The sequence below is a fragment of the Hylaeus volcanicus genome, chromosome 8 (assembly GCF_026283585.1).
Source record: "Hylaeus volcanicus isolate JK05 chromosome 8, UHH_iyHylVolc1.0_haploid, whole genome shotgun sequence".
NCBI classification, from domain to species: Eukaryota; Metazoa; Arthropoda; class Insecta; order Hymenoptera; family Colletidae; genus Hylaeus; species Hylaeus volcanicus.
In genome coordinates, this window is record NC_071983.1 from 4,429,504 (window position 1) to 4,453,036 (window position 23,533).

The 23,533-nt window shown below is 47.7% G+C and overlaps 1 protein-coding gene and 2 long non-coding RNA genes across 4 annotated transcripts; 2 read left to right on the top strand and 1 right to left on the bottom strand.

Moving 5' to 3' along the window:
- The first annotated feature begins 58 nt into the window (after positions 1-58).
- On the top strand, positions 59-11,613 carry LOC128881026 (uncharacterized). Its single transcript, XR_008457966.1, has 9 exons — positions 59-176; positions 3,772-4,639; positions 4,711-5,198; positions 5,277-5,878; positions 5,976-6,086; positions 7,369-7,593; positions 7,694-8,903; positions 8,976-9,168; positions 9,552-11,613. It is a non-coding gene; the product is annotated as an uncharacterized LOC128881026 (long non-coding RNA).
- Positions 11,614-12,194: 581 nt separating this feature from the next.
- On the top strand, positions 12,195-15,407 carry LOC128881029 (uncharacterized). Its single transcript, XR_008457970.1, has 5 exons — positions 12,195-12,782; positions 12,845-12,972; positions 13,079-13,449; positions 13,574-13,712; positions 13,826-15,407. It is a non-coding gene; the product is annotated as an uncharacterized LOC128881029 (long non-coding RNA).
- Positions 15,408-17,477: 2,070 nt separating this feature from the next.
- Positions 17,478-23,400, bottom strand: LOC128880670 (putative inorganic phosphate cotransporter). 2 transcript variants are annotated; one of them, XM_054130995.1, is made up of 8 exons: positions 23,084-23,400; positions 19,434-19,699; positions 19,065-19,310; positions 18,912-18,996; positions 18,636-18,853; positions 18,419-18,568; positions 18,177-18,309; positions 17,478-18,090 (listed from the first exon to the last, which is right to left on the bottom strand). In XM_054130995.1, the coding sequence occupies exons 1-8, from the start codon at positions 23,106-23,108 to the stop codon at positions 17,645-17,647; spliced, it is 1,569 nt and encodes a 522-aa protein (XP_053986970.1). In that variant the 5' UTR covers positions 23,109-23,400; the 3' UTR covers positions 17,478-17,644. The 2 variants fall into 2 exon arrangements, with proteins under 2 accessions (XP_053986970.1, XP_053986969.1); XM_054130994.1 differs by lacking the exon at positions 23,084-23,400 and adding an exon at positions 21,496-21,967.
- Positions 23,401-23,533: the final 133 nt, after the last annotated feature.

Sequence of the window (23,533 nt, forward strand, 5' to 3'; positions counted from 1 at the left end):
GGTATAGGTTTATTACTTATTTTTATAGCTAATGGGAGCGGTAACCTACGTGGTACAGGCTATGATAAGGCGCGGGCAGCGAAACATCGTTCTCTGCACACACGGAAACTCGATCGGCTAGCGCGACACGGAGGAGCCTCGAGCGTGTTGTCCGGTCCATGATTCAACGGGACGAGGTTCGTTAGAAAGGATCCCACGAGAGCGGTGTCGTCGTTGATGATGGCGTACGGAGGTGGTGGTGGTCGGTTGGTGTTGGTGTTGGTGTTGGCGTTGACGGTGGTGACGGTGGCAGGCCAAGGGGGCGGGAACGGGGGAGAGGTGTGCGGCGCGCATTGTTGGCGGCAAGAGGCAGCGGGGGCCGCCAGAACGGCGCCAGCAGGCCGAGAGTTTGACTCGACTTCTCCGAGCCGTTCATCTTTCTCCCTCTCTCTTATCTTCCCTGTTCTCCCAAGCGTCTTTCCTCCTGCTTTCTCGCTGCGATTCCTCTCTTCCCCTCGCTTCGGCGAGTGTCTTAAGCGTTCTCGATTCGATTTCGAGTCAGCAGCCACCCGCGGAGGATCGTAACGCGCGGGACCGTGCCGTCGGGTCGCGTCGCGTCTCGTCACGAGGCTACGCGCGAGTTTACGGGACACGCATCGACCACCGTGCGAGAATCCCTCTTTGGTCAATGGGGACGTTTATCCATAACGTTCTCTACCTTTTTAATTAGTCTGATGCTAGCGCCTGTTTCAGTCCGATCGGGGGTTTTCCCAAACCATATTTCGGATCTATATCTTCCAACACTTTAATTAGACGCTTCCTCGAAGGAAGAAGGAACACGATCTTTGCGACAAATCAGCTTAGAGTATCGATAGCTAATATATTTTTTGTTGGTGAAAATATTCCAACTATTTCGTACCTAGAAGAACTTCTATTCTATTCTTAGTTTGTTTGTAGTTCGATAGAAACATATGTCCAAAGTTTTCTAAAGAGTACCCAGCTGTATAAAAGGCCTGGAGAGCCACGTCGAAGATCACCCATACCGTTCCTGCGGAATTTCCAAACTCGTTGCTCTTATTGCCCATTGTTTTGCTCTCTGTGGGCCTCGTATTTCGGTCGTTGCCCGCGAACCAAACGAAACTTTCCGTTTCCAGCGTACGATCGACTTACGATCGTAGGTGGTTAAACCGTCCCGTCTCCCCCCGGGGCTTCTCTCTGCATCGCCTTCCCCAAACCGTCTTTACCTCCCTCGGTCTAGCGGATGGTTTTTACGGCCGTAGCGTCACGTGTACTTGCCCACGGGACAACAAAGGCTCCGTCTGCTTTCTACCCCCGCTGGACTATTTACGACCCCAAAAATCCTTCGGAAGGTCCTGGTTCCTCGGTCGTGGTGCTGATCGTGGTTGCGCACCACCGACGTATGTTCGACATCTGCTTGAAGAACTCAGCGAAATCGTAATCTTCGTGCCAAGCGGCAGGATCAGCGCCTGAGTCTAATCCAATCGGTTAATCGTACCTTTGAAACTTTGTGTTTTCGATTCTTCGACCCAATTCAGGTCAAATTCATCTAATTCTGCGCATTATATAGACTAGAAATAAGGAACAAGGCTGTGTGACCGAAAGATATCGCACTCGCTATCAGTTCTGGTGCAACTGTACTCAAACGGCAGACAGGTAGTAGTTTCCTATCGCAACGCACTCGTCGTTACGACCGCAATACAGAGATAGACAAAATTCTTATATGGATACAAAATTTTGTTAAACAGTGTCTCGTAATCCTTATGAGAATTCACGTTCGTAATTAATGATTCTACCATTTTGCCCGTCTGTATTTCGTTTTGTGCTCGGTTTGATTGCCTTAGATGCCAAAATTTGTACGTTCCAATAAAATGGCCTGCGAAGAACAATGAGGGCACTCGCAGGGATCTGGAACCCCTGGTGCAAACACGTCCGTCCGGTATCTGCGAAACATATGCACGGATAGGGGTGCGTTAAGGGTATTAAAGAGAAAAGGCGCGCAGGCCATCGGATTCGTCGGGATGTGTGTTGGCCAGATGTGACGAAAAAGCCCAAGGAAATTCCCAAGGGTGTCAGCCGACCGCCCTCGCGAACCGTACGTATTCGGAAACTCCAACGAACGGTATTTCCGCATTCTTAACGAATATTTACTAATTGCCTTGTCGAGAGACTTTCGCTTTCTTCGGTATAGCAACGTCGAGGGTAAGGCGAAAACCCAGGCCAGCGTGTATGAACGCGTTGGAATGGCTATCGTAAATAATATGGTGTCAGAACATTTGCCATAAACCAATTTTCATACATCTGGTCGGTGGGAAGAAGAGCGAGATGATAGAAGTTTATGGTTAGTGTACTGCTGTATAAAGCTATCGTATACGTTAACGGTTAGTCGATTCCAAGATAATTTGTTTCTAAATGTTTTTTGTTGTTGCAGGGCGCACGATTCAAAATGGACGTCTTCGAGGTTTGATACCTTCGATGCGATCTGTCGCGGCATCTCCGACGAGAAGCTCTCTACCTGGAAGGTGATCGCGATGCCCGGACGCAATCTGTGTTCCTCGTGCGTGTACACGGTAGTAACCTGTCGGGCAAGTTTGGCAAGGGTACGCTCCTCTCTGAGGGCGTTGCGATTTGTCAGTCTCCCCAGTGTCGTAACTATCGGCACACACACCTGCCGTTTTGCCTCTTGGCCGCCAGAGTCGCGCGCTAATAAATCTTATTCCTCGACCCTCTTCGAGCCTCGTCGTCCTCGTCCATTTAATTGCTCTATCGCACGGGATTCGAGAGACGAGAAGCCAGACCTTATCGATTCCCGCGCCTACCTTCGCCTCGACGCGCGTTTCTTTCCGCTTGCGATACGATTAACCTATAGACTCGAACAGGTAGACCCTTACCGAAGGACATACGTAGCGCAGGGGTCGCGACGTCTTTCGCGTATCGCAGGGGAGAGGACAGGAGACGATCGAAGGGCGATAAGGAGAAGCGTCATGCCAGACAGTCACGATTTTCTTCAATTTTACTCCAATCAACGCGCGTTGTTAAAAATAGAAATGTTCACCGTATGAATAAACGATACTCATCGTATCTAGGTGTGGGCGTGAAGGGGTAAAGAGGCAGGCATGCGCCGATGTACGTTTACGTGGAAATCGCGCGAAGGACGTCACAGCAGCATGTGCGTGCTTTATAATCTCTAAATATTTGATGGGCGGACCGCGCGGCTGCGTTCGCATCTGCGCCAGTGTCAGCTTCAATTATTAAAGCTTTGCCATATGTCCTCTCTCTTCGTTGGATATACGCTTCCCCCTTCGCTGCACGTCCCGTTTCGTTTCGTCTTCTTTCTCCCTTGATCCCTTTAGCCGATAGCCACTTTCTCGTTAACTCGATTGCCACGCAATTGCCGCGGCTACCACGTGGTCGGTTCTCGAGGTAACTCGCCTCGGGCATCTTTTTGCGATCATCTTTTTTTTAAAGGTTTCTTCATTGAAGGCCGTATAAATATTGCGTGAATTATTTCAATATTATGCCCGGTGTCGGTGCCGTTCTGGAGTATCGCGATTATCGTTCGAAGTGCCCACTGCGTGACTTTCTTTAGCTTTTCAACGCGAAACGTACGGAAATGTAATGTTGATAAAGGCTCTTTATTTTTACATTCTGACTCTCGATATAGAACACCGCTTGGTACATTTAACGTTAGCATCTATCGTTAACTACGTAAGAGAACTGGTATGCCGATTGCTTTGGAATATAAGCTATAGTTAATAGGAAGTTCTATTGCAGATGCAGCAGGTTTCGCGTAGACGAGAGCAAATTGGCCAGACGGCGTCCGATAACGCGATGACGCTTCCGCCATCGGCTCGCCTTCTGTCTCACTGGACACGAGGGCGCTCTTTCAATTACCGCGACCGGATGGTAGGTCGCATCGCCTGCCAAGGGGGACAGTTGGATACGCGGGCAGATAGATCGACAGATATACGCGCGTCGTTGCATCTGTGCTAAAAATGCTCGCTTAAATGCGAAGAGGAGACGATAGGGGAACCGATCTCGCGTCTCGAGAGGCAAAGCGTGCCTGGACGTGCTCGTGAAATTCGATCGGTTTCGGTCTAACCAGGCCCTCTCGGATATCGAAAGAGGCCTGGATGATTTACCTTTAGGAGGTCTTGTAGGTGCAAGGCTTTAGGGTCCGTGATAAGGTCTGGGAAAAAATTGGCAATCTGGGAAAGGAACGCGGCTGGAACTGCGACCGAATTTCTTCCGATAACTGTCCCCTTCGAGGCGAGTTTCACTTCGAGTCAAGGTTGGGCATATTTACGCGATTACGGTCGCTGGCTGCGAAGCAGGCAGGTGGCGAAGGCAACGCGAAACGAGAGAACGTGCGTGCGTGTCATCGAGACGGCCGAATTATTTGGCGGTGGATCGCGAAGCCTCTTTTCGCACCTGGCGTTGTCAAAAACGGCCAGCTCTCCGGCCGCTGTCGACTCGGATCCACGACGGTTCCACTCGATAGGGATCGATCGCCACGCTTCCGACAAGTTTCATCTCGTAGTTCCTTCTTTCGCAGATCTCGAGACAAGCGCGTTCGACGAAATAGAAAAGGTTCGAATACGCTGGAGGCGGCAGCCGGCGGTGTTCGTTGGAATTCGACGAGGTATACGCGTGCTTTCGAGGGCTTTGGCCCGTGGGGAGCCAGCATTAAAAGTTTATAGTAGTAATTTGTAGCTGTTCAAGCCCGAGGAGAGATCGGCGAAGGCTCCCACGCTTGCCACGCAGCTATGCGATAATGGAACGAAGGAATCTCGGTATCGCTCGGTAACCGACGGTAGCGATCGGTACTGGACTCTCTCAATTTCGTGCGATCGATCGCGTCCCCTGTAGCGACAGAGTTCGTTAAGGATCGCAGGACTCGATGATCGCGAAAAATCGACGACTTGGACATCCCAGGCTTTCACAGCCTGGCTCTTGGTGGATACTAACGGAGACTTCCGGGTGGTAGTTTCGCAAGCATCGAACTGGCTTCCCAAGGGTTCAAATGACACACTGATATTGGCGTGCGTCGCGTAACTTGGGTAATTTTAAGGTACCTCTGTTAATGCACGGTTCATTGGCTACCAATCACCGAGCTCGTGGCACGGTTCACTGGTCACTGATAGAAGTTTGACTGAATTAACGAAAAACTGAGAAGGAACGCGTTCCAGATAGGGTTCAAAGTATATCCCAAATTTCTAGCAATGTTTTTAAAGTGTTTTAACCGTCCCAGTGATTCCTTGAATTTTCTGTGTTTATAGGTTTCTTCAGTTTCCTGTATACTCGATGTCCGAGAGTTCAACCAGAACTTGGACTCGGTGACGAAGCCGTGGCTATTATCGATGAAACCTGGAGGTTCGACATTTCGTCCGCGACTCGTGTTTTTCTATGAAATTTACACCGACGAACCGTGGGAAACGTACGGGACTGGAGTTACCGCTCCTCGGAGCGGCTGGAGAATAGCCGCGACGCGTTTAAGCGGACAAACAACCCGATACCTCGTCTTCTATTTATCGCTTCGTACTCGACCCTCGAGAGTACCATTTACCGACTACCGTGGTACACGTTGGCGGACCGCTGCCTCGCGTTGGCCTCCAGACTTTTCCGTTTACGTGGGCACGGACGATACCAGCTGCGAGGATACTCGCTCGGGCCCATCCACCGTTATTCCCCACCGACAATCCTGCTACGCTTTTAGTCCTTTCGGATTTTCCCGGATCACTCGCCGAGGAACTTTGTTTAAACCTCTTGGGGGACGAATTACTTTATTTGAAATTTTTATATTTGCCTGTAACATCTATCAGGTTAAAGAGCTACAGTTCTATCTGCGTTGAAAAATTGAGTAATCTAATGCGTATCCAAGGTTCGTCACGTTTTTTTAATTCTAAATACTTAATTATTCTAATCTCAGAAACTTGTCCCAAGCAAAAATTTAAAAAAGATTTCAAATCTGTTCCAAGATACAACCAAGTAGAAGCTTTGGATCGAAACGGTGGCCGAGGTAGACGCTGGAAGAGGAACGTCGCGACGGCGACGCGACGGAAGGAACGAGCCTCGGCGGGACTCAACAGGTGGGTCGATCGAGAGCGAGATGAGGTAGAGAGAGAGGCAGAGAGAGGGCGGAAGAGTGGAACGGCCTAAGAGCATTCTTAAACGACTTTTCTCCGAGCGCAGCCGTACTGCGCTCGTATTTCATCTCGCGCGTATACACCGTCGTTTATTTCTCACGTTCTCGAACCTCGAGGGCTTCGGCTTCCTGACTTACGGTCCTTGAAATATCGCGCGCCAATTACCTTCTACCGGCGGTAGCAGCGAATGTAGGCGCTCTGGCCGTCGAACCAGTTTCCTTAATTTCTCGCTTTTACCATTATCGAGAGTCGAGCGTCTCGAAAGTCGCGACACGAGGTTGCGCCCGTAGCCTTTTCGTCGTTGCTTCCCGTCGTCTTTGAATCGACTGGAAGCAAGGCTAATTAATCGTCTTGGATACCGCGGAATTCTCCCACGCGTTGTTATCCATTGAACTGTGAAAAGTAGGGCACTTCAATACCCAAAGAAAGGCGTAACGCAGTATAAGTATTCGTCGTTTAAGTCTTCAAAGTATTAATTACAAATGTCGATCATTGGTAGCAAGTAAATGGACTGAGAAAGCTGTGGAACATCGTCGCCAGGTTTTTCATAGAATCCAATAATCCTGTCTGAAAGTGACGAAAGGGATTCGAAGCGGAGAACGTAGAGGACGCTGAGAGCTCCTTCGAGTCGATTCCTTCGGTCCAAGGTACAGGTTACAGGTGCACCGGAGCCTGGGACCGGGCCACTCGTTAAACACGCCACGATGCACCTGCCGCGCGGCATCATTCATTGCCTTTATTTCTCTACCCTCCGCCACACCCTTCGCCACGGTCGACCCTTCTCCAGCCTGCACCCTTAGCTCTGCCTCCGTCTATCGTTTTGCATTCCCCATCCCGCGTCCTGTATCCTCGGTCGTCCAACCTGTCTCCACCATACTCCCAATTCCGTCCTCGATTTGCCCTCTTTGGAAAACGAATCGCGCTTCCATCCCGCGTCGCAGCGTTGGGGCAAAATGTAATCCACGATTATGATTGCTGAATAACCAGTAATCATGATTAATGAATAATGCATAATCGCGATTAATGAATAATGGATAATCAAGAGCAATGAATAATGGACAGTCGAACTCGATTAACCCTTTGCACTCTGAGAATTCTTTTTGGTATGGGAGGCTAACGACTTCGAGACGATTATCTTGCTAGGATTCCGAAAATTGAAATGGTTTTCCCGCAAAGTGGATAGGAAAATTCACGTTTACCGGAGTCGTTTCGTTATTTATTTCAGGTTTGTTGGCTGCCACAAAGCGGACGTCCTAGCGATGGTAGTTTCGTCGCCACGTAGCGGTCCGATGGGTTATTTTGGATGGATATTTGACACAGGGGTCGGTAAACTATGGGCCGCAGGCTAGGTCTGGTCCGCAACGTATTATCGTACGGCCCGTGGTGCTAAGAACAATTGTTAAGCGAACGTAACGATGCACGAGGTACAGCGACGACTTATTGTTAGCAGGTAAGTCAGGTCTAAGCTTCCAGGTTAAACCTTTGAATCATCGTTCTATAAATATATAAAAATAACAATCCGTTAATCCAGCAATTTCTTTCTCCTCGAGGCTCTGACGAGGCCCTAGAAAAGTGTCCTATCTTGGAATAACTCCGAACGGAACCGTCACGGCGAGTGGGTCTCGTTGAATTATTTTTAACGCTCTGAAATCGTTCGACGCCCATCGAAGCACTACGACGACCGACTTTACTTTCGGAGGAACGGCGTTGTCGGCTGAGGCTCGTCTCGAAAAGCTATGCAACCGCGGCTACGACGGGATATTCGTCTCGGTTGGCCGAGACGTAGACGACTCGGACAGGTGTACGAGAAAATACGAATAGGTTTAGGGTATCGGTTACAAAGCTCGACGAGAGCCGACCCTTTACAACCCTGGTCGCATCAAGACCGTATTGTTCGTCGAGGAAAATTTACGAATGCCAAGCGTGCGGGTGGTGCGAGAGTGTGCGAGCGTAACGAGTCCCTTGGCGCAGGTCTGATTTATGCGAGGTCGCAAGGAAAGAACCCAGGGCCTCTCACCTGCCCAGATCTTTCTGCCTGGTATTCTACCTTAGCCTTCGTCACCCATCCTGCGTCGATGCTTCAGTCAAATTTCATCGATCCGTCACGATATCGAAGAGAATCGTGCAACCTAGCGTCACCTCGCTCCGTTTCGCATTAATTCCACTGTTGCGCCAACCAGTACCGTTTCAGGTTTTATTATCATACTAAATTTATCATAATCCCGAAAAAATGAATTTTATCACAGCTTTGTTTACGGGTTCGACCACCGCGAGAAAGAGTAAGCCCGCGAGTAAACTACCGCTACAGTTACGGAATCTTTGTGCTGCTCGATGGTAAACGAGTAGACGAGCCGATGCTTCCGAGGTACCCAGTGCGCCAGAAACGAAACACCCAGGTGCCAGAGGTCCTCGAGGTTATAGTAGCGGTGTCCGAACGACGGTTCGATGACCCAGGTGGTAAAGGAATTGTATACGGTGTCACCGATACCCCAAATACAGCCAGCAGAGTCATTGTTCGCAGTGTAACCGATACCCTCTGGCTCCAAGAACAGGCTGATCTTCTACCTGTACCTCTGTCGGCATAATTGCCCCGCTCTTTGCGCACCTTGCCCTTTGTGTTGCGATTCGTCGAGCCGTTGTCGCGATTTACCCGTCGCACGGTGCGGCCACGACGGGACGGATTTGCTCGTGTAATGGGACAAAAGAAAGTAAACGAACTGCGAGGGCAGTAACAGTTCCTATTAACCCTCGAATACTAAGGTCGGGTGCTGCATTCCTCATTGATTCTTATTTTACCTGTTTCCAAAAGGTGATAGCAGTTTGTTATTTCAGTGCTCGATCGAGGACAGAAAAACAATGAGAAATGTTCGTATAAACGTGTCTCCCATCCGACCTCGTTCCCGAGGTGCAATAATTTTCGTACTCCAGGAATAAGCAGTCGTTTACCTTCGCAGGTATACGAAGTAACCGCAAATACAGGCTCGCAGGAGTCTTATGGAAATTACCAGTATTTCGAACATTCCAGGTATGGTAGAGCCTTACCTAATGCTCGAAATTCGGGCCTTCAATTATTAATATGCGAGGCACAGTTAGAGAATTTATTGTCAAAACTGATCGGAACTCAAACGGGCCGCTCAAAGAGGACAACGAATGGGATACAACACCGAGCCTTAATCCCTACCTTAATTAGTCGACTGAAGTATTAGTATTGCTAGCAGATGTTCCCAAAAAATAGCACGTTCCGGGCATCCCCATCGTAAACCACGCCCTAAATTCGACCCATACACGCGGAAGTTTACGACTGGCTACGCTTGAGCCAAGGAAATGTAAACAGTCACCAGGATGACTCCTAACTTCATCTATTTATGAGACGTTATCGCGTCGAATTTAACTACAATTTCGTTACAGGTACTAGGACTGTTTCATCGCTGAATCGAAGAATAGTCGTGTTATTGGCATCGCTTCAACTACGTTTCCACAAAGCTCCAAATATCGTCGGCTGCGCCGGTTGCGGGACTTCCCCAAGAGAGGGTTGCCTGTCGTTTACGCGGACATTTTGAATTTCCCAATTCGTAACGCTGCGAAGAGAAAAGCCAATCGAATTCGCGAAGCAGTCCCGCGTAAAATGTTGCCCTTATTGTTGCGACTATGAAACACGATACGACCGGCTGGTGCGGAGTGGATATGGTACTGCGTTCTCGAATGTTTGCCAGCGTATGAGACAAAGCGAGAAGAAGCGAGCAACCGTGGACGAGGGAGAGAAAGAGAAGGGTGCGAGCATAGGGAGGGTGAAGTTTGGTCTAAAGATTACGAGGCGCGACATCTGGCGCCACATGCACATTTAAAAGCTCCCGCGTACGTGTAGCTGGACGATGGCTGAGAATCGCTCGCGACAATTTGTCCATTCCGCCTTCGCGTTTTCTAGTTCTCGAAGAATAGAAGTAGATCTGTCTTGAGACCAAAATGATTTGTAATAATAATTTTATATAAACGCGAGCTTTAGAAATTGATTCTTCAAACCAAGGATCGCTGGGTTACAAGGTTCGTAGACAATCAACGATACAGTTAATAGATCGTGGAATTGAAAAACTTGTAACTAGACTACTTAAAAATATTAATAGTAATTCTTCAGATGCAGCAAGTGTCCTTGGGGTTCAGGATGTGTCTCGAATTCGATAGAAGATCGAAGCCTTCGCTTATACATCGAATCCCGCACGAGCATGTTCGAACACGAGGGCATGAGCGTGCAACCGCGCGTAACCCGCGATACTTGGTCCATTTCTATTCCACCCGCGAAACACCTGGCGATAGACCTGGTTACCCGAGCGAAACAAAGAATTAGCGACGCTGGGAAAGGTAAATGCGCGCGCATACGCTCAGATTCTAGACGTAGACTTAGACTCGTTCGCCGATCTGAAACGCGATCGTTTATAATGACTGTGAGACACGGAAGCGAAATTCAAAGCTATTACTGATATACATTTTCGACATAGATAGCTCCATAATTCCTATGATCATTTCAACTGTTGGCTCTCAATAATAATATTTGAAGGCTGTCGAAGCACGAGTTGGAAAGAATAGATTCGAGATGGAAATTTTGGTCGAATGAGTCGGAGGGCAATCGCGACCGTGTCTCGCGAAACAAGGACGCGTCGCACGCCACGCGCCATGCGACATACGACGTCGCGGCGCCGACGCCCAGCTGGCATTTTCACCGGGATTCTGCTCACGTCAGGGCTGTTGTTTAAACCGTTTTGCTTCGAACAATTTTGTTTCCTCGCGTACTTGTTTCACGGCTTACTGTCGCCGCTCGTATGTTATTCGAAATTCGAGATTGAAGCGCTTGCTGCTCGAGAATCGGGAAAATCGGTAAAAGCTGAGGCGAAACGCGCAATGTCGGTGCACGGTGGAAAATCAAGATGCGTTCCACGTTTCCCTCTACGCTCGATTTGGCTGGTTTCGTCTCCTTTTCCCGGCTTCCACGGAACGTTCTAATTTCGTGCCGGACACGTGCCCGGATGGAAACAGATGTATACCTCTCGCGCGTCATATAAATACATCGGTGCTCTACTCGCTCTTGGTGCTTGACTAACCGGCTCACAGCCGAATATCCCCGACAGGGAATCGTTGCACGAGTCGACAAGCCGTGCCTTCGAATCGATATAAAGTTACTGGCTGGCGCCAGCTTGACTGCGAGATTCCAGAGCAACTTCAATCCCGACGCTGCGCTTTTACACCGATGTTAGCGACACTTATTCGGCCAATACGTAACGATTGAAACGCATGGAAATTTACGATTAACCGTTTGTTCTTTGCGAAACATTTCATTTTATAGCTCGATAACTGTAACTAATACGATTTTTGCTGAAGCTGCTGTCAAGAGGGATTTCAAACTGTCCTTTAAGAGCAGTTGTGGATTCAACACCCGTTGAACACGAATGCCGATCAATGAAAAAAGTATGGCTTTAACATTTTCCAATGGCCTATTCGTTTCCGTGTGCCAAGTTTCATCGTAATCGGAAATTGTCAAGCGGTTGATGTTCCTTGTTCTTGTTAGCGTGGCGTAAAGGTGAACGCGGCTCCTCGAGAAGGACATGGCTCGCGACGTGGGCACACGATTGCAGTGTACACCATAAAGTTTCGAAGTAACTTTACGCCTACGTACCTCATGCGAAACGTGTCTCTCGGGCGACCCTCGTCGCTATAGCTGGCGCCGTTTCATTCCCTGCCTTTTATTGCAATACGAACGTCGACGTGTCCGCGGTTACGCGCCGTATCCGCGTTTCCGTTTCTTCTCGCCAAAGGAAAAACTCGCGGACCACGGGTCTGTAGCGTGGTACGTAACCTTATCTCGACGTGCAAAAGGTAAACCGGCAGGAAGAGCGAAGGTAAAAAGTTCCCGTTAACAGAGACAGAGAGATAGGTAGATAGATCTGTTTGTAATATGCTCTATAATTAAGGCCAATTAAGATTGTTGGACATTAAGAAGTGTATCACAATACAGTAGACGGGGACGAGACAGTACACATAATAGAGGTCCACTATCAGTTACTTGAGGCTCAGCATATCCGAGGCTAAGCGTCATTTTGTTCGTATATACGAGATTTTACTGTGTTTCAATGTCTCTAGGAACCAGACGATAACGATCTTCGACACGATCATGGAACCAATAGCAGCGCGCGATAACGCAGTCGTGGAAGGTGTTCACCTCGCGCAGGTGCGCAGGCCGATAGATGCGTCGATGCATCCAAAGTCTTAATTAGTTCCAGGCTCGAACGGGATGGGTTCGCGCGATAAATTTCGCGTTTTTTCTTCCCGGGAGCGAACCGCGAACGGTAGGCGCTTTAAAATTGTGCACAGCGACCGAAGCAGGTGATAGGACTGAAGAGAGAGGCCCATCGAAGAGCCTAGCGAGTGTGTCAGGTGTTTGGTGGATCGTTGAATGCGCGCGTACACGATCGTGTAACGGGTGTCTCTAATTTTCCGAAATGAACAGTATCGGTGCGTTTACGTGTATTCGCGATCGCAATCGCGATCGACTCGCCTTCGATCCATGCACACCCCTTGCGCACGCTGCAATCACACGTCGATGCTAGGGTTGGGACCAGGGATGGGCAAAATTCTCATCTAGATAAGACGGTTCGAATAACGAATGGAAGAGTACAATCTTCAAGGCAATATACAATTGCTTCTTGTTACAGGTGTTACTTGATTTCTTAGAAACTAATGAAGATATCTCCGCGACTACAAGGGAGAACCACTTAAATTTTAGGCAAATATATAACTACGTATGGAAGATATGCAGTGCTTCACGTTTCACGAGTCCAAAGTAAAGATTACCGTTCAAAATCAATGAGTAATGTACACCTTGCAGAGCCGTGTCCGTTTCGTTAACCATTAATCACCACGAATAATAATCATGAATTACATTGTAGCCAACACCGTCGAGAAGGAAGAAAAGCTACGCGAGAACGAATGTTTCTTCTCATTGGATCATTTGTCGGTCGTCGTCCAAGGGAAGTGGTCTCAATTCGCAACCATTAACGCTGTTATCGTTGCCCGATCTCGGCGAAGGGGCTGCCCGTCGCATCAGGTGCAAATTTCGATAGAGGCTGAGCAACCGGTGTTCGAACGAGGAAATTTCAAAGACAAGCGTTACGACAGGTGGACAGAGGTGTGCCCTGTCTTGGCCATAAACCGGAAGTTGTTCGAGCACGCGAGCATGGAGTAGCTTGCCAACGGGCACGCGTCGTCTCCCCCATTGTTACAAATGCTAATTCATTATTGAAATCAAGCATTAATGCAGGTAAAATTTTATTATAGGACGTTCCCGAGTTTATCACGAAGTTGTAGATTGATGTAGAATTATCGTTTCCATATAAAAAGGTCCCGCAATCTTGTTCTAATCTAATCGTCGTCGTGGTTTCCAGCCCCCATGTTCGATTTCCCTCGTGACAACCTCGTTGGGTGGGTTGCCTGTTAGCAGGCGTAGCCTTCTCACAGTCGCCGACTGGCGCCCGCGGCGGTCGGTCGTGCTCGTCTAACGCGTGCAGTAGGGAATGCGATAGGGTAACAAACAAATCCAATACCTTGCGGAAATATTTCTCTGTAGAAAACTTAGAGCGACGATACTATTTTAATTCCATGACAAATAACTATTATTATTTGGAATGTTTTTCCAGGTAGAAATTTGCGAGAAAGAAGGAAGACAGTGTTCGGTGTTCGGTTTGCTCCTGTCTCCTCGCTGAGAGAAAACAGCTCGCGTGACAACGGCGTGTGCCCGCGGGGGCGTTCGCTCGAATCCTCTCGTTCGAGTTCCCCGAATCGCATGCACAGCACAGAGGCAAACCGTGATGGTCTGCGTGGTTCGCAGCCGATTTCAAGGAAGCTGCCAAAGCACCAGCAGCAGCAGCAACATCAGTCGCTTTACCACGGTCGTTCAAGAGCCACGGGGCTGAGAGTCCCGGACGGGAAGAGCGCACGGCTTAAACGTGGGCGGATCGGCGGCCAGTCGCCCCGGGTGTTTCTCACCCGCATACCACGCATACGTGCCGCTCATCTTCGGCCCTTTTCTCTTTCCCCTGCGTCTCTGCCCCCACTTCGCCCCCGTCCCTGACCCCGAACACGAACCCCAACCCCACCTTCGCCGGAGACCATCGCCTCCCGCTCTTTCTCTACCGCTACTCCTTATTCCCTTTCCTCCCTTTGTTCCCGCGATCGCTTTCTCGGGATCCATTCCTCCGCCTCGCCTTTTTTGCATATCTTCCCCCGCCCGCGGCTTCTGCTTCTGCTTCTACGCTTACTCCTCCCTCCAACTCCAAAGAGTTCGAGCTCTGCGCTCATCCGCGTTCCGGCCTTCCCCCGTGGACCAAGAAGGATCAAGGGGGTTGTGTCGTGCGACTGAAAGTCGACGGTATGCGACCGGCTTTACGTTCGTTTGGTCGTCGTAAAGCTCGCACGATTATCGGTCCGAAAATTCCGTAATCGGCGGCGCATTCTCGCGAAATTACTGACCAAGTAGATTGCTCGAAGTTCATGTTACGCACGATTCCGTTTCGAAATCGAAATCGTAGGGAGGGTGGGAAAGAGAAGAAGCATCGGTGGCGATAGCAGCAGAAAGGAGACTCGAACGTTAGCCGGTATTGCCTCAGGGATGTTCCCATGAGTCGGGGGCGGCCAGGGCAGCAGTTCGCTGCGCTGAAAGTTGTTCTTTGACCACTCGAGGGCATCGGCGTCCCTCGAGATCGGTGCGTGCAACCGGCCATTCTCGAGCGCGTTATTACAAGAATCCTTAATAATCGCCCTCGACTACTCTCCCCCCAGTATTCCGGCGTCCAACTACTGGGCCAATTGCTTTGAATAAATTGCGCAATCCTCTCTCGCGATCATTGGCCATTTTTATTAAATAATCATTGTTTAAATGTAGTATTTGTTGCTCTAATATTCTGAAGATACTTCAAGAGGAATATCCAACATTTTTGGAATTTCTGAGTCTTCCAACTTACTTTATTTATACTTACGTTATTCAGGTGAAATGGTATATTTTTAAAATTGAGGAAGTAAAAAAAGGTGTGGTGTTATCTACAGCGTTCATTCCTCTATTAGTGATGACACTTCACGTACTGGCCACTAGAGGGCCACGTTTCTCGCATCTTCTAGAACTGCGTGATTCTATATATACTAATCTGCAAAGTTAGAAACTCGTACCGTGTTAGGCGTCGTAGACGTTATTAGGTGGTATTGTGAATGATACTACTGTACGTACAAACATAAATTTTTGTTTAAATAGCGTATCGTAGATGAGTACTTCTGCGTTTCTCCTGATCGCGACGATTACCTCACGCAGCAGTTTTCGAACGATACGACGTGAAATCGTACGGAAAACGTTTCGTTGTCGAAACATCTGCGACCGATGTGAACAGGATCGCACACTGTAGAGGTAGCAGTCTTGCCAATGGCGGTGGCGCCGCAAACCCTCGATGGTTATGGTCAGTGGGCAAAGTAGGAAATTTGAGTGACGTTCTAATATTCTATTCGGTATGGAAAAAACGATCGCGATTTCAATGCATCCCAAGTATTTCGACTATCGAACAGAGTGGAGATAGCCGGTGGATTATCATGCATGTGCATGCTGACAAACAACTTTTAGAAGCTGATTAAACCTTAGTTAATCACAGAAGAGTAGGATACCATCGGGACAAAGGAAGCAAGCGTCACCGGTAGCTATCAACTCGTGTTTGCCTGATAAACCCTTTATCTAGCGGGCGGTCCCGCGCGGCAAATTTTCAGCGAATCAACCTTCGTTGCTTCTCTGATCCCCGCGTCTCTTCAACATAGCGATTGAATTCGGTACTTACAGTCCGCGAATTCCTTGCATCCCCTCTTTTCCTTCAAGAGTACCTGTTCTGACTCTCGATACTTTACCGACCGATATTTTTGTTTTCATAACATTAATTTCATATGATATTTCTATAATATTTCATATAAACAATGCTATCTCAACTGAATATCGTCCGTTATCCCACCTTAACAAAGTCGCGTAAAATAAGTAAGCTAAGCAACGGCTCCGAATTTTCGCTTGATTACAATTTCCCTCTTGACTTCACTTATATTCATAGTTACCGCGTCACAGCTGATACAGACGAAGTTTCTTTGTCTAAAAACAAATGAGTAGATGCCTGGAGTGGAGGTTCAGTATTCTGATTGTACGTTTCTAAACATAGGAACTTTTTTCTGTCGGATCAAGTATCGCCTAGGTTGAGAACGTTTGTAACGTCACCACAGAATGAGAAACCTCGCGGTCGCCTATCCAGAGGTAAACTGTGGGACACGAGCAAACGGGCGGACTCTGCACTGAGTGCAAAAGATAGAAAGAGGTAGAAGATTCGCAAGTCAAGTTTTGCAAGTTTGTCTCTTCGTTCTGCTGTTCTCCTGGCACGACCGTGGAGCGCCGCGGCGCAGCGCCCCTGCAGCGCCCCTACGCCGGTCATCGCGACGCGGATGCGACGTCTTTTCATGCATTCTGTGGCTTGTATTCTCGGTAATCTCGATGCCGCGTCCTACGGTCGATGGACCCCTTCCCTCTCGTTTCGTCGCACTTTATTTTATATACGGTCTCACCTTCGTGGCTGCTGTCTCGATCGCTGAAATCGCTTAGTAATAACGAGTAGTCGAACGACGATGGAACGATATTGCATAAAATAAGACGAACAAAGGAAATGAAAAGGAGGCCTGTCGGTATGGGATACGTTCTTTCTGAGAATGTTTACAGTTAACGATATTATCGAGCGCAAGGAACTACAGTTTATAGTTGATAAATTATTTGCAAATATGACTAGATCTGTCGAGAGTCTTGAACGAAGTCTTTCTAAATGAAAGTTGCTGAATCGAGAAAGAGTTATTAGTAAATTAATTAATCTTACATGTGGCGCCATCGGTGGGAAAATGCTTAAGTTTGTAGCGAAAATAATTCTCACTGTTGCCCCTAGATGGCGCCACCAGTTCCTCTTAATATCTTATTATTTATTTTTCACAATTGCATAGTTAATACGATTCCTAGCTTTGTAACACTACAGCACATTATTTTAGTACGTCAAATTTATCATTTTAGTGAATAATTATTTAATGCAGCAATAATTATCGACCCTTTAGTTGGTGTGGCGTCATCTAGTAGCAGCAATGGGAACTATTTTCACTACAAACTTGGGCGTTTCGCCACCAATGGCGCTGATTCAAGAGAATTTTACCGCTATTTTTAAAATATGGATAACTCGAACAGTGAATAAATGTCACGTATCACTTAAGATAACAAGTGTGGAAAGTGAATACTCTTACTCTTTCGTTTATGTAACGATCATTTATAAATTACAAACGTTGTACTCGTACGAAAGAGGAACATGGCATGATGCAGTTTAGAAATTATCCAGCTTTAAATTATCTATTGTAAACGCGTGGATACAATTACTCTCGGCATCGACGGAAATGTATTGGTCGAGCGTTTGTTAGGAAAGAGATTTGTCCTTCAAAGGCACGGATTCTTCGAGTTCTGGAGCACCTTCCAGGTTCGTTTTCTTTTCATCTTCGCTCTGTTCGGGATTATTCCACTTCTGCAACTCTCCAGTGCCGAAAATCGCGAATGTTACCCCGCTGACGCAGTACGTGCACGCCAGAATCCAAAAGATGATGCTCCACTGAGCGTAAGTCTGATTCTTGTACGTTATCATGCCAACCATGTAGCTACTGAGGAAACCGCCTAGAGAGCTTAACGTGTTCGCCATTCCGAAAATAGTTCCAGAGAAGTTGGGCGCTATGTCCAAACCATTTCCTAGATAACCAGCGGTCACGGCGCCGTTGATGGTCAGGGCGAGGGTGAAGATCGCCACGGACGCTACACGATCGCATCCGAGATTCGCCTGCACGATCATCAACAGCCCTGGGCTCATCACAGCTGTGAAACGTGTATTACAGAATTTAATCAAGCTTCACAGTCAAATGCGAAAAGCTCAAAGAAATGCTATGTTGATCTGAACTTACCAAGGGTAGTAAACAATTTCCGTATAGCCGTTACGGATAGCTTTTTCTTTCTGAGCAAATAGTCGGCCAGCGAGGACGTCGCCACGGCGAAGATGTATTTCCCGAGGTACGGTAACGAGGACAGCAGTCCATTCTATAGAGAAACAAACACAGACGTATGAAATTTACTCGATCTCCGAGTGCAGCGGCGAAGAGGTCGGCACACAAGACCAAAGCTTCTTAACAGTAACGCGAGCGCCGACCTGTTTAATGTTGAAGTTCAAGATGTACTTCATGTAGGTGGGCAATTGATTCACCACCGTAAAGTACCCGAAGACGCTGCACGCATGGGTGATTATGATAGCCCAAACCGGCGCCGAGAGGAAAATAGATTTCCACGGAACGGGCAGACGCTACAAACCAAAATGTACACGTTATTTATCATTCGCGTATTAGCGCAACGAGCATTTCACTGTCTACCTTGGTCGTGGTCGTGGTCCCTAAGGCTTGCTCGATGTAGCGACGCTCTTTATCGGAGATTCTCGGATGCTGAGCCGGTGAATCGAACACCAAGAAAATCCATGCTGCGCTCCAGGCGAGTCCGATCACTCCAGTGACGTAGAAAACGGATTCCCAGCCCAACGAAGCGATCAGGAATCCGCAAATGGGCATTGTTATCGCTGCTCCGAGCGACGACGCTGAAACAATCGATGATAGACCCTTGCAAGCGGAGAATTATCTCATTCATCTTCTTACCCATCATGTTTGAGACAAACTTGCTGCGCTCCGTGGGCGGAATCCATCGGGCAGTCATGGGTTGTATGGCGGGCCAAGTAGCTCCCTGAATTCGAACGTTAGTAGCTGACGAGTGGCACGTTTTAGTATCGCAAACTTAGAATGAAAACGCACCAGCATGAATCCTAGAATTGTCCTCAGAGCAGCGACTACGACGTAGCCATAGGTAGCTGCCAGAGGGGTGAACAGCGTGATCACGCTGGACACCAGCATGCTGTATCCGAAGACTCTCTTCGGGCCCACCACCTCGGCCAGTCTTCCACCCGGAAGCTCCGTGCAGATGTAGCCCCAAAAGAAGCTTCCCAACACGAGGTTGACTTCGTACTCGTTCCACGAGTACCTGGTCTGCTCTATCTCCTCCTGTTAATTAAGTGGAATCATTATTGCTCGGGTGAGTAGTTCTCCACCGAGGTGCAATGAGGAATTTCTAATAAAGTTAATCAGGCATAGATCCTTCTAATTTAGATAAAGGATGCTACGTACACGTTTCGATGGGTATGCAATGTTATTCTGGTTAGATGTATCGATGACAGTGGTTAGTTGTCCTATCATCGTTGTACCATTGTCGATGTTTGCGGTTTCGTGACTGTAGCAGTCGGTTGACGCGTGCAGTCCGCTGGGATGCGACGTGACGTTGCTAGGGATCACCATCGTCACGATGGCGATCGTCAGATTCACTCGCAACATGTAGTTCAACATGAATCCCAGGATCACCATGATGTTCAGCACTTGCCGGCACGTCAGCCATTCTGAAAGTGGAAATAGGATCACGTTTCCCTTAAATTGATTCAAATCTAAGCTATTTTTTTATCAATTTCGATCTTGTTCCAGGGAATACAAAGGTTGCATATGTATGCACGTTTCGCAATGGTTGGAGCAGCCTGTATAATTGCAAAGTAAATGAATACCGCGGCGGTGTGCTTTACCCGACGCGATTCAATTTCAAAATCGCGCATCATTTTGTTTCTGCGGGTCTGGTTGCGCGATCGTGTAAACAGTGTTTACATAAGTCTCTAGCGCGGTATCCGCGTCGTTTATCTTTGACGTACGATCACTCCTTGGATTTTTCATCCAAGCTTCCGGCGGATTGAAACAGGAATGAGTTACCCTTGAATTAACAATCGCGTTCTTTTATACACAGCTGGACAAAGGTTGGAGGCTCGTCTCGGCATTCGTACCAACTACATTTTTGTCTGGCTTCGATCATTCGAAATTCGTCGTACGTGAACGCTTCGAACGGTCAAGGTTGACATGTTTAATCGACGATTTCGACAGGCTCGGTTGAAACTACTTGCATGGTATTTCGAGTGGAATGATGAACGTTGCCCTGCGCGGGGCAACACGACTGAAACGCGTTCGTTGACGTAACACGATTGGACGGAAGGTCGTGCCATTTACACGTGGAAGATACGTGGATACGCATTATGTAAATTATAACTGCCGTGTAACCGAGCCTAAAAATCTACTGCGTACCACACCTGCAAACTCGTCGCGTTAAGGGTGTGCTTGAAGGAGTTTTATCAGACAGTGCATACGATTAGTACGCGACGGTTCACCATTCTATTTCAGTTGGATAACTCTCGATCTATTTTTCTAGCAGATGAATAGGTTCTACAAGACCTATCGACCTTTGACCTCTCGTTCCTCAGATTTATAATCGCCAGATTTTTATTTGTAGGATAGCTTAACAATATTTCTTCATTCTGAACCAGTTTAGAGATATCGAGGAGTTTTTTGTCCTCTATCCACCGCACAAGTGGGCCCCGCATGGTTACGCTACACCCTGTACGTGGGTGTTAAATTTCAAACCGGTCGAAGTTAATTGCTTCCCCGAGATATTACGTCAACCGGCTTGAAAAATGTCTTTTCGAGGAAAAAACTGTGTGCAGGGAGGAAAAGCGAGCACGAACCCAAACTCTGAATAACTGTTTCGTTATATTTACTTGTTTGGTCTTGAATCCTTGTGTTTCGTTTCCTGTGCATTGTTTTTTTTATTATCGCATCAATTAGTTCCTTCACATGGATTCACGCAATATAAAAATCAAAGCGCTGCTCCGATCGTAAAGATCGTGACTTGTTTATTCGTGTCGTAACAACGTCGATTCTACTCATTATATAAGCATAAATGTTAAAATTGTATTTATGATTGGAAGTTTATTAGCAAAATGAAGATTTCCGTCGTATCTCCGCAGTCGTATCGCAACAGTCGGCACGCGATAGTGATCGGTAGGTTGTATCCGTTGCGATTACTATTCATAAAGTAATGGATTCCGAACTTTCAACGCGTCCTTCTCGTGCCTAGTTTACTCGAACTGCTAGGTATCTTTTCTCAGAAGCCATTTATCCGAGTATCTAGAAGCTCGAGTCGTAGATTCACGATAACATTCTCTATCGATGCAAGAAAAACAAGTCGAACGCATTAATTGTAACGTGCGGTGATGCTCGTGTCTACACCTTTACCTACGAGCTTATTTTTCGTTCAGACTTGTACGTGTATGAGAAACAATTTAATTTGGCTCACGGGACTAGTGAAACAAGTACGTACCGTTACGTAGGGTCTTGATGACACGGTCCATTAGATGACGTACTCTAAAGTCGATCACTTCCGATATTTAGAACACCATCGGTCGTCGAGGGACGGGATAGCGCGAACCCTCGACGCCTCGTTTGCACGTATCACAAGCGTTCCATCGAATTACCGAATCAAAGGGTCGCGGTTGACCACGTTGAGACCATAATTCCATCTCGTTCGTGATGATTCGACCTCAAGGTTCCATCTCTACCGCGGTGCAACAGCGAAGTTGCGCGTTGACGTGATCTCGACTCGCGATATTTATCGCGGTGACCTTGGATATCACGATTCCTTCGATGACATTCCATCACTGTTCAGGAAACGCATGGAGTCGTCAGGAGTTACGATACGTGGATACGAGAAATCTGTATCGCGTGCGCCGCCGGCGACTTTGAAAATTCGCTGAGTCGACCTTCACCCAGAACTTAAACGCGGACGTTTCCGGATGATATTTATACTCGTTGGCGAGCATCGTCGTCTTTCGCGACGCGGTTCGATTCAAGCGGAAAACCCAATGGTCGTGCGTGTAGCGATTCTCTGTGTCTGATTTGGGAAGTGACGCGTCGGGCAACGCGTGATTCTACACGGGTCAAAGAACGGTGACGTAAAACTGTTGCTTATGTTTATTAAGTATGGAGATTAATTCTGTGCCTTTACATTCAATCATTTAGTAGTGGAAATATTTACTATATACACATAATAGAACGTAAGTCTCAACCTGATGGTCATTGCCATTTAGTTACGGATACGAGAATTTCGGTAGCTATAAAACTTTGCTTATTCTTCTAATCGTCTTCTAATAATAATTCCCATCGGGTTGTATCTTAATATATTGAAATAGAGATAAGGTTGAGGACTTTGAAATAATTTCTACACCTAATATCACACGTCTCCTTAAGCATTTTGTCAAAGAGACATTTAAGAATGTATATTTAAAGGAATTATAACTAAACAACGAATCAATGGATCACGGTTGAAGAAATTCGACTCGCCGAGGAGAGATCATGAATATGAATGATAGGAACGTCGCATTAATAAAATGCTCGGCGAGATAATTGTGTGATTTTGCTTTTCATGTTAATAAATCATCGTATGTTGTTTTTATTCGTCATCTATTATTCGAACGAACTCTTCCAGTCGAACTTCGAAGCATTCGGCATGGACTATGAGCCGTATCAAGAACCGATAATTCACAATTTTAATAACTTCTGGCCCACGAGCACGAGCGAGGTTAATCCAGAGCCGGCCAAAGTCTCGCGGTTTCCCGAGAAACGCGCGCGATTCATCGATCACGAACGAGATAGCGGTTCAGTCTCGGAAGGGTGTCCGTGTAAATGCTACTTCAGCGTCAAGATGGAAATTAGCTATCGTTTGTGTCGCCACACCTGTGATCAAAACACGTCTAGAAATAAAACGCGGGTATGTTTGTAAAAATTACAAGATTGATCTTGTTATGTAGATGCGCAAGATGTCGGGAGGATGCAAAAGAAGCCACCGTAGAGACATTGAACCACTGGAAAGCGTAAGGGTTGGAAGTTTCAAAGGAAAGCGGAGGTCTTACCTCGTGCATCTCGGTTGGACGCCATCCTCGTCGTCACAGGAATTCCGCTGGCGACTTAGAGAAAGCAGGGGATGCACTCGTGCGCGTGACAGGAAAATCCCGCGCCGAAACGCCGCGCGTCGGTGCCCCGCGAACTGCGAATCGCGTCAGCGAGTTCGCGAGCGTCGTTCGAACCGGTTAAATCGATCTACTGCGACGGAAACGACGATTGAATCTCGCGTATCTCGTCGCGGGAATGTCGAGCTCGGCGAGAACCGGCGTTCCTGTCGCCGCTGCCAAATATTCCGGGTCCGAGAGATCGCTGCTGAGAAATCGTGGCGCGATGCTGGCAGCTGCGACTCCAACTGCGCGGAGAGCCAACAGTGGCAGGCGTCCGATGCCCGATTACGACAGCGCCGATTACCTAGACGGACTACCAAGCTACTCGTACACGCGTCAGCTCCTCGTGTC

Excerpts from the sequence above, each read along its gene's own strand:
- LOC128880670 (XM_054130994.1), bottom strand. The coding sequence starts at position 21,526 with ATGGACCGTGTCATCAAGACCCTACGTAACG. Across the intron at positions 19,311-19,433 it reads TTGCATACCCATCGAAACGT|GAGGAGATAGAGCAGACCAG; the intron begins GTACGTAGCATC and ends CTTAATTAACAG. Across the intron at positions 18,569-18,635 it reads GGACCACGACCACGACCAAG|CGTCTGCCCGTTCCGTGGAA; the intron begins GTAGACAGTGAA and ends TTTGGTTTGTAG.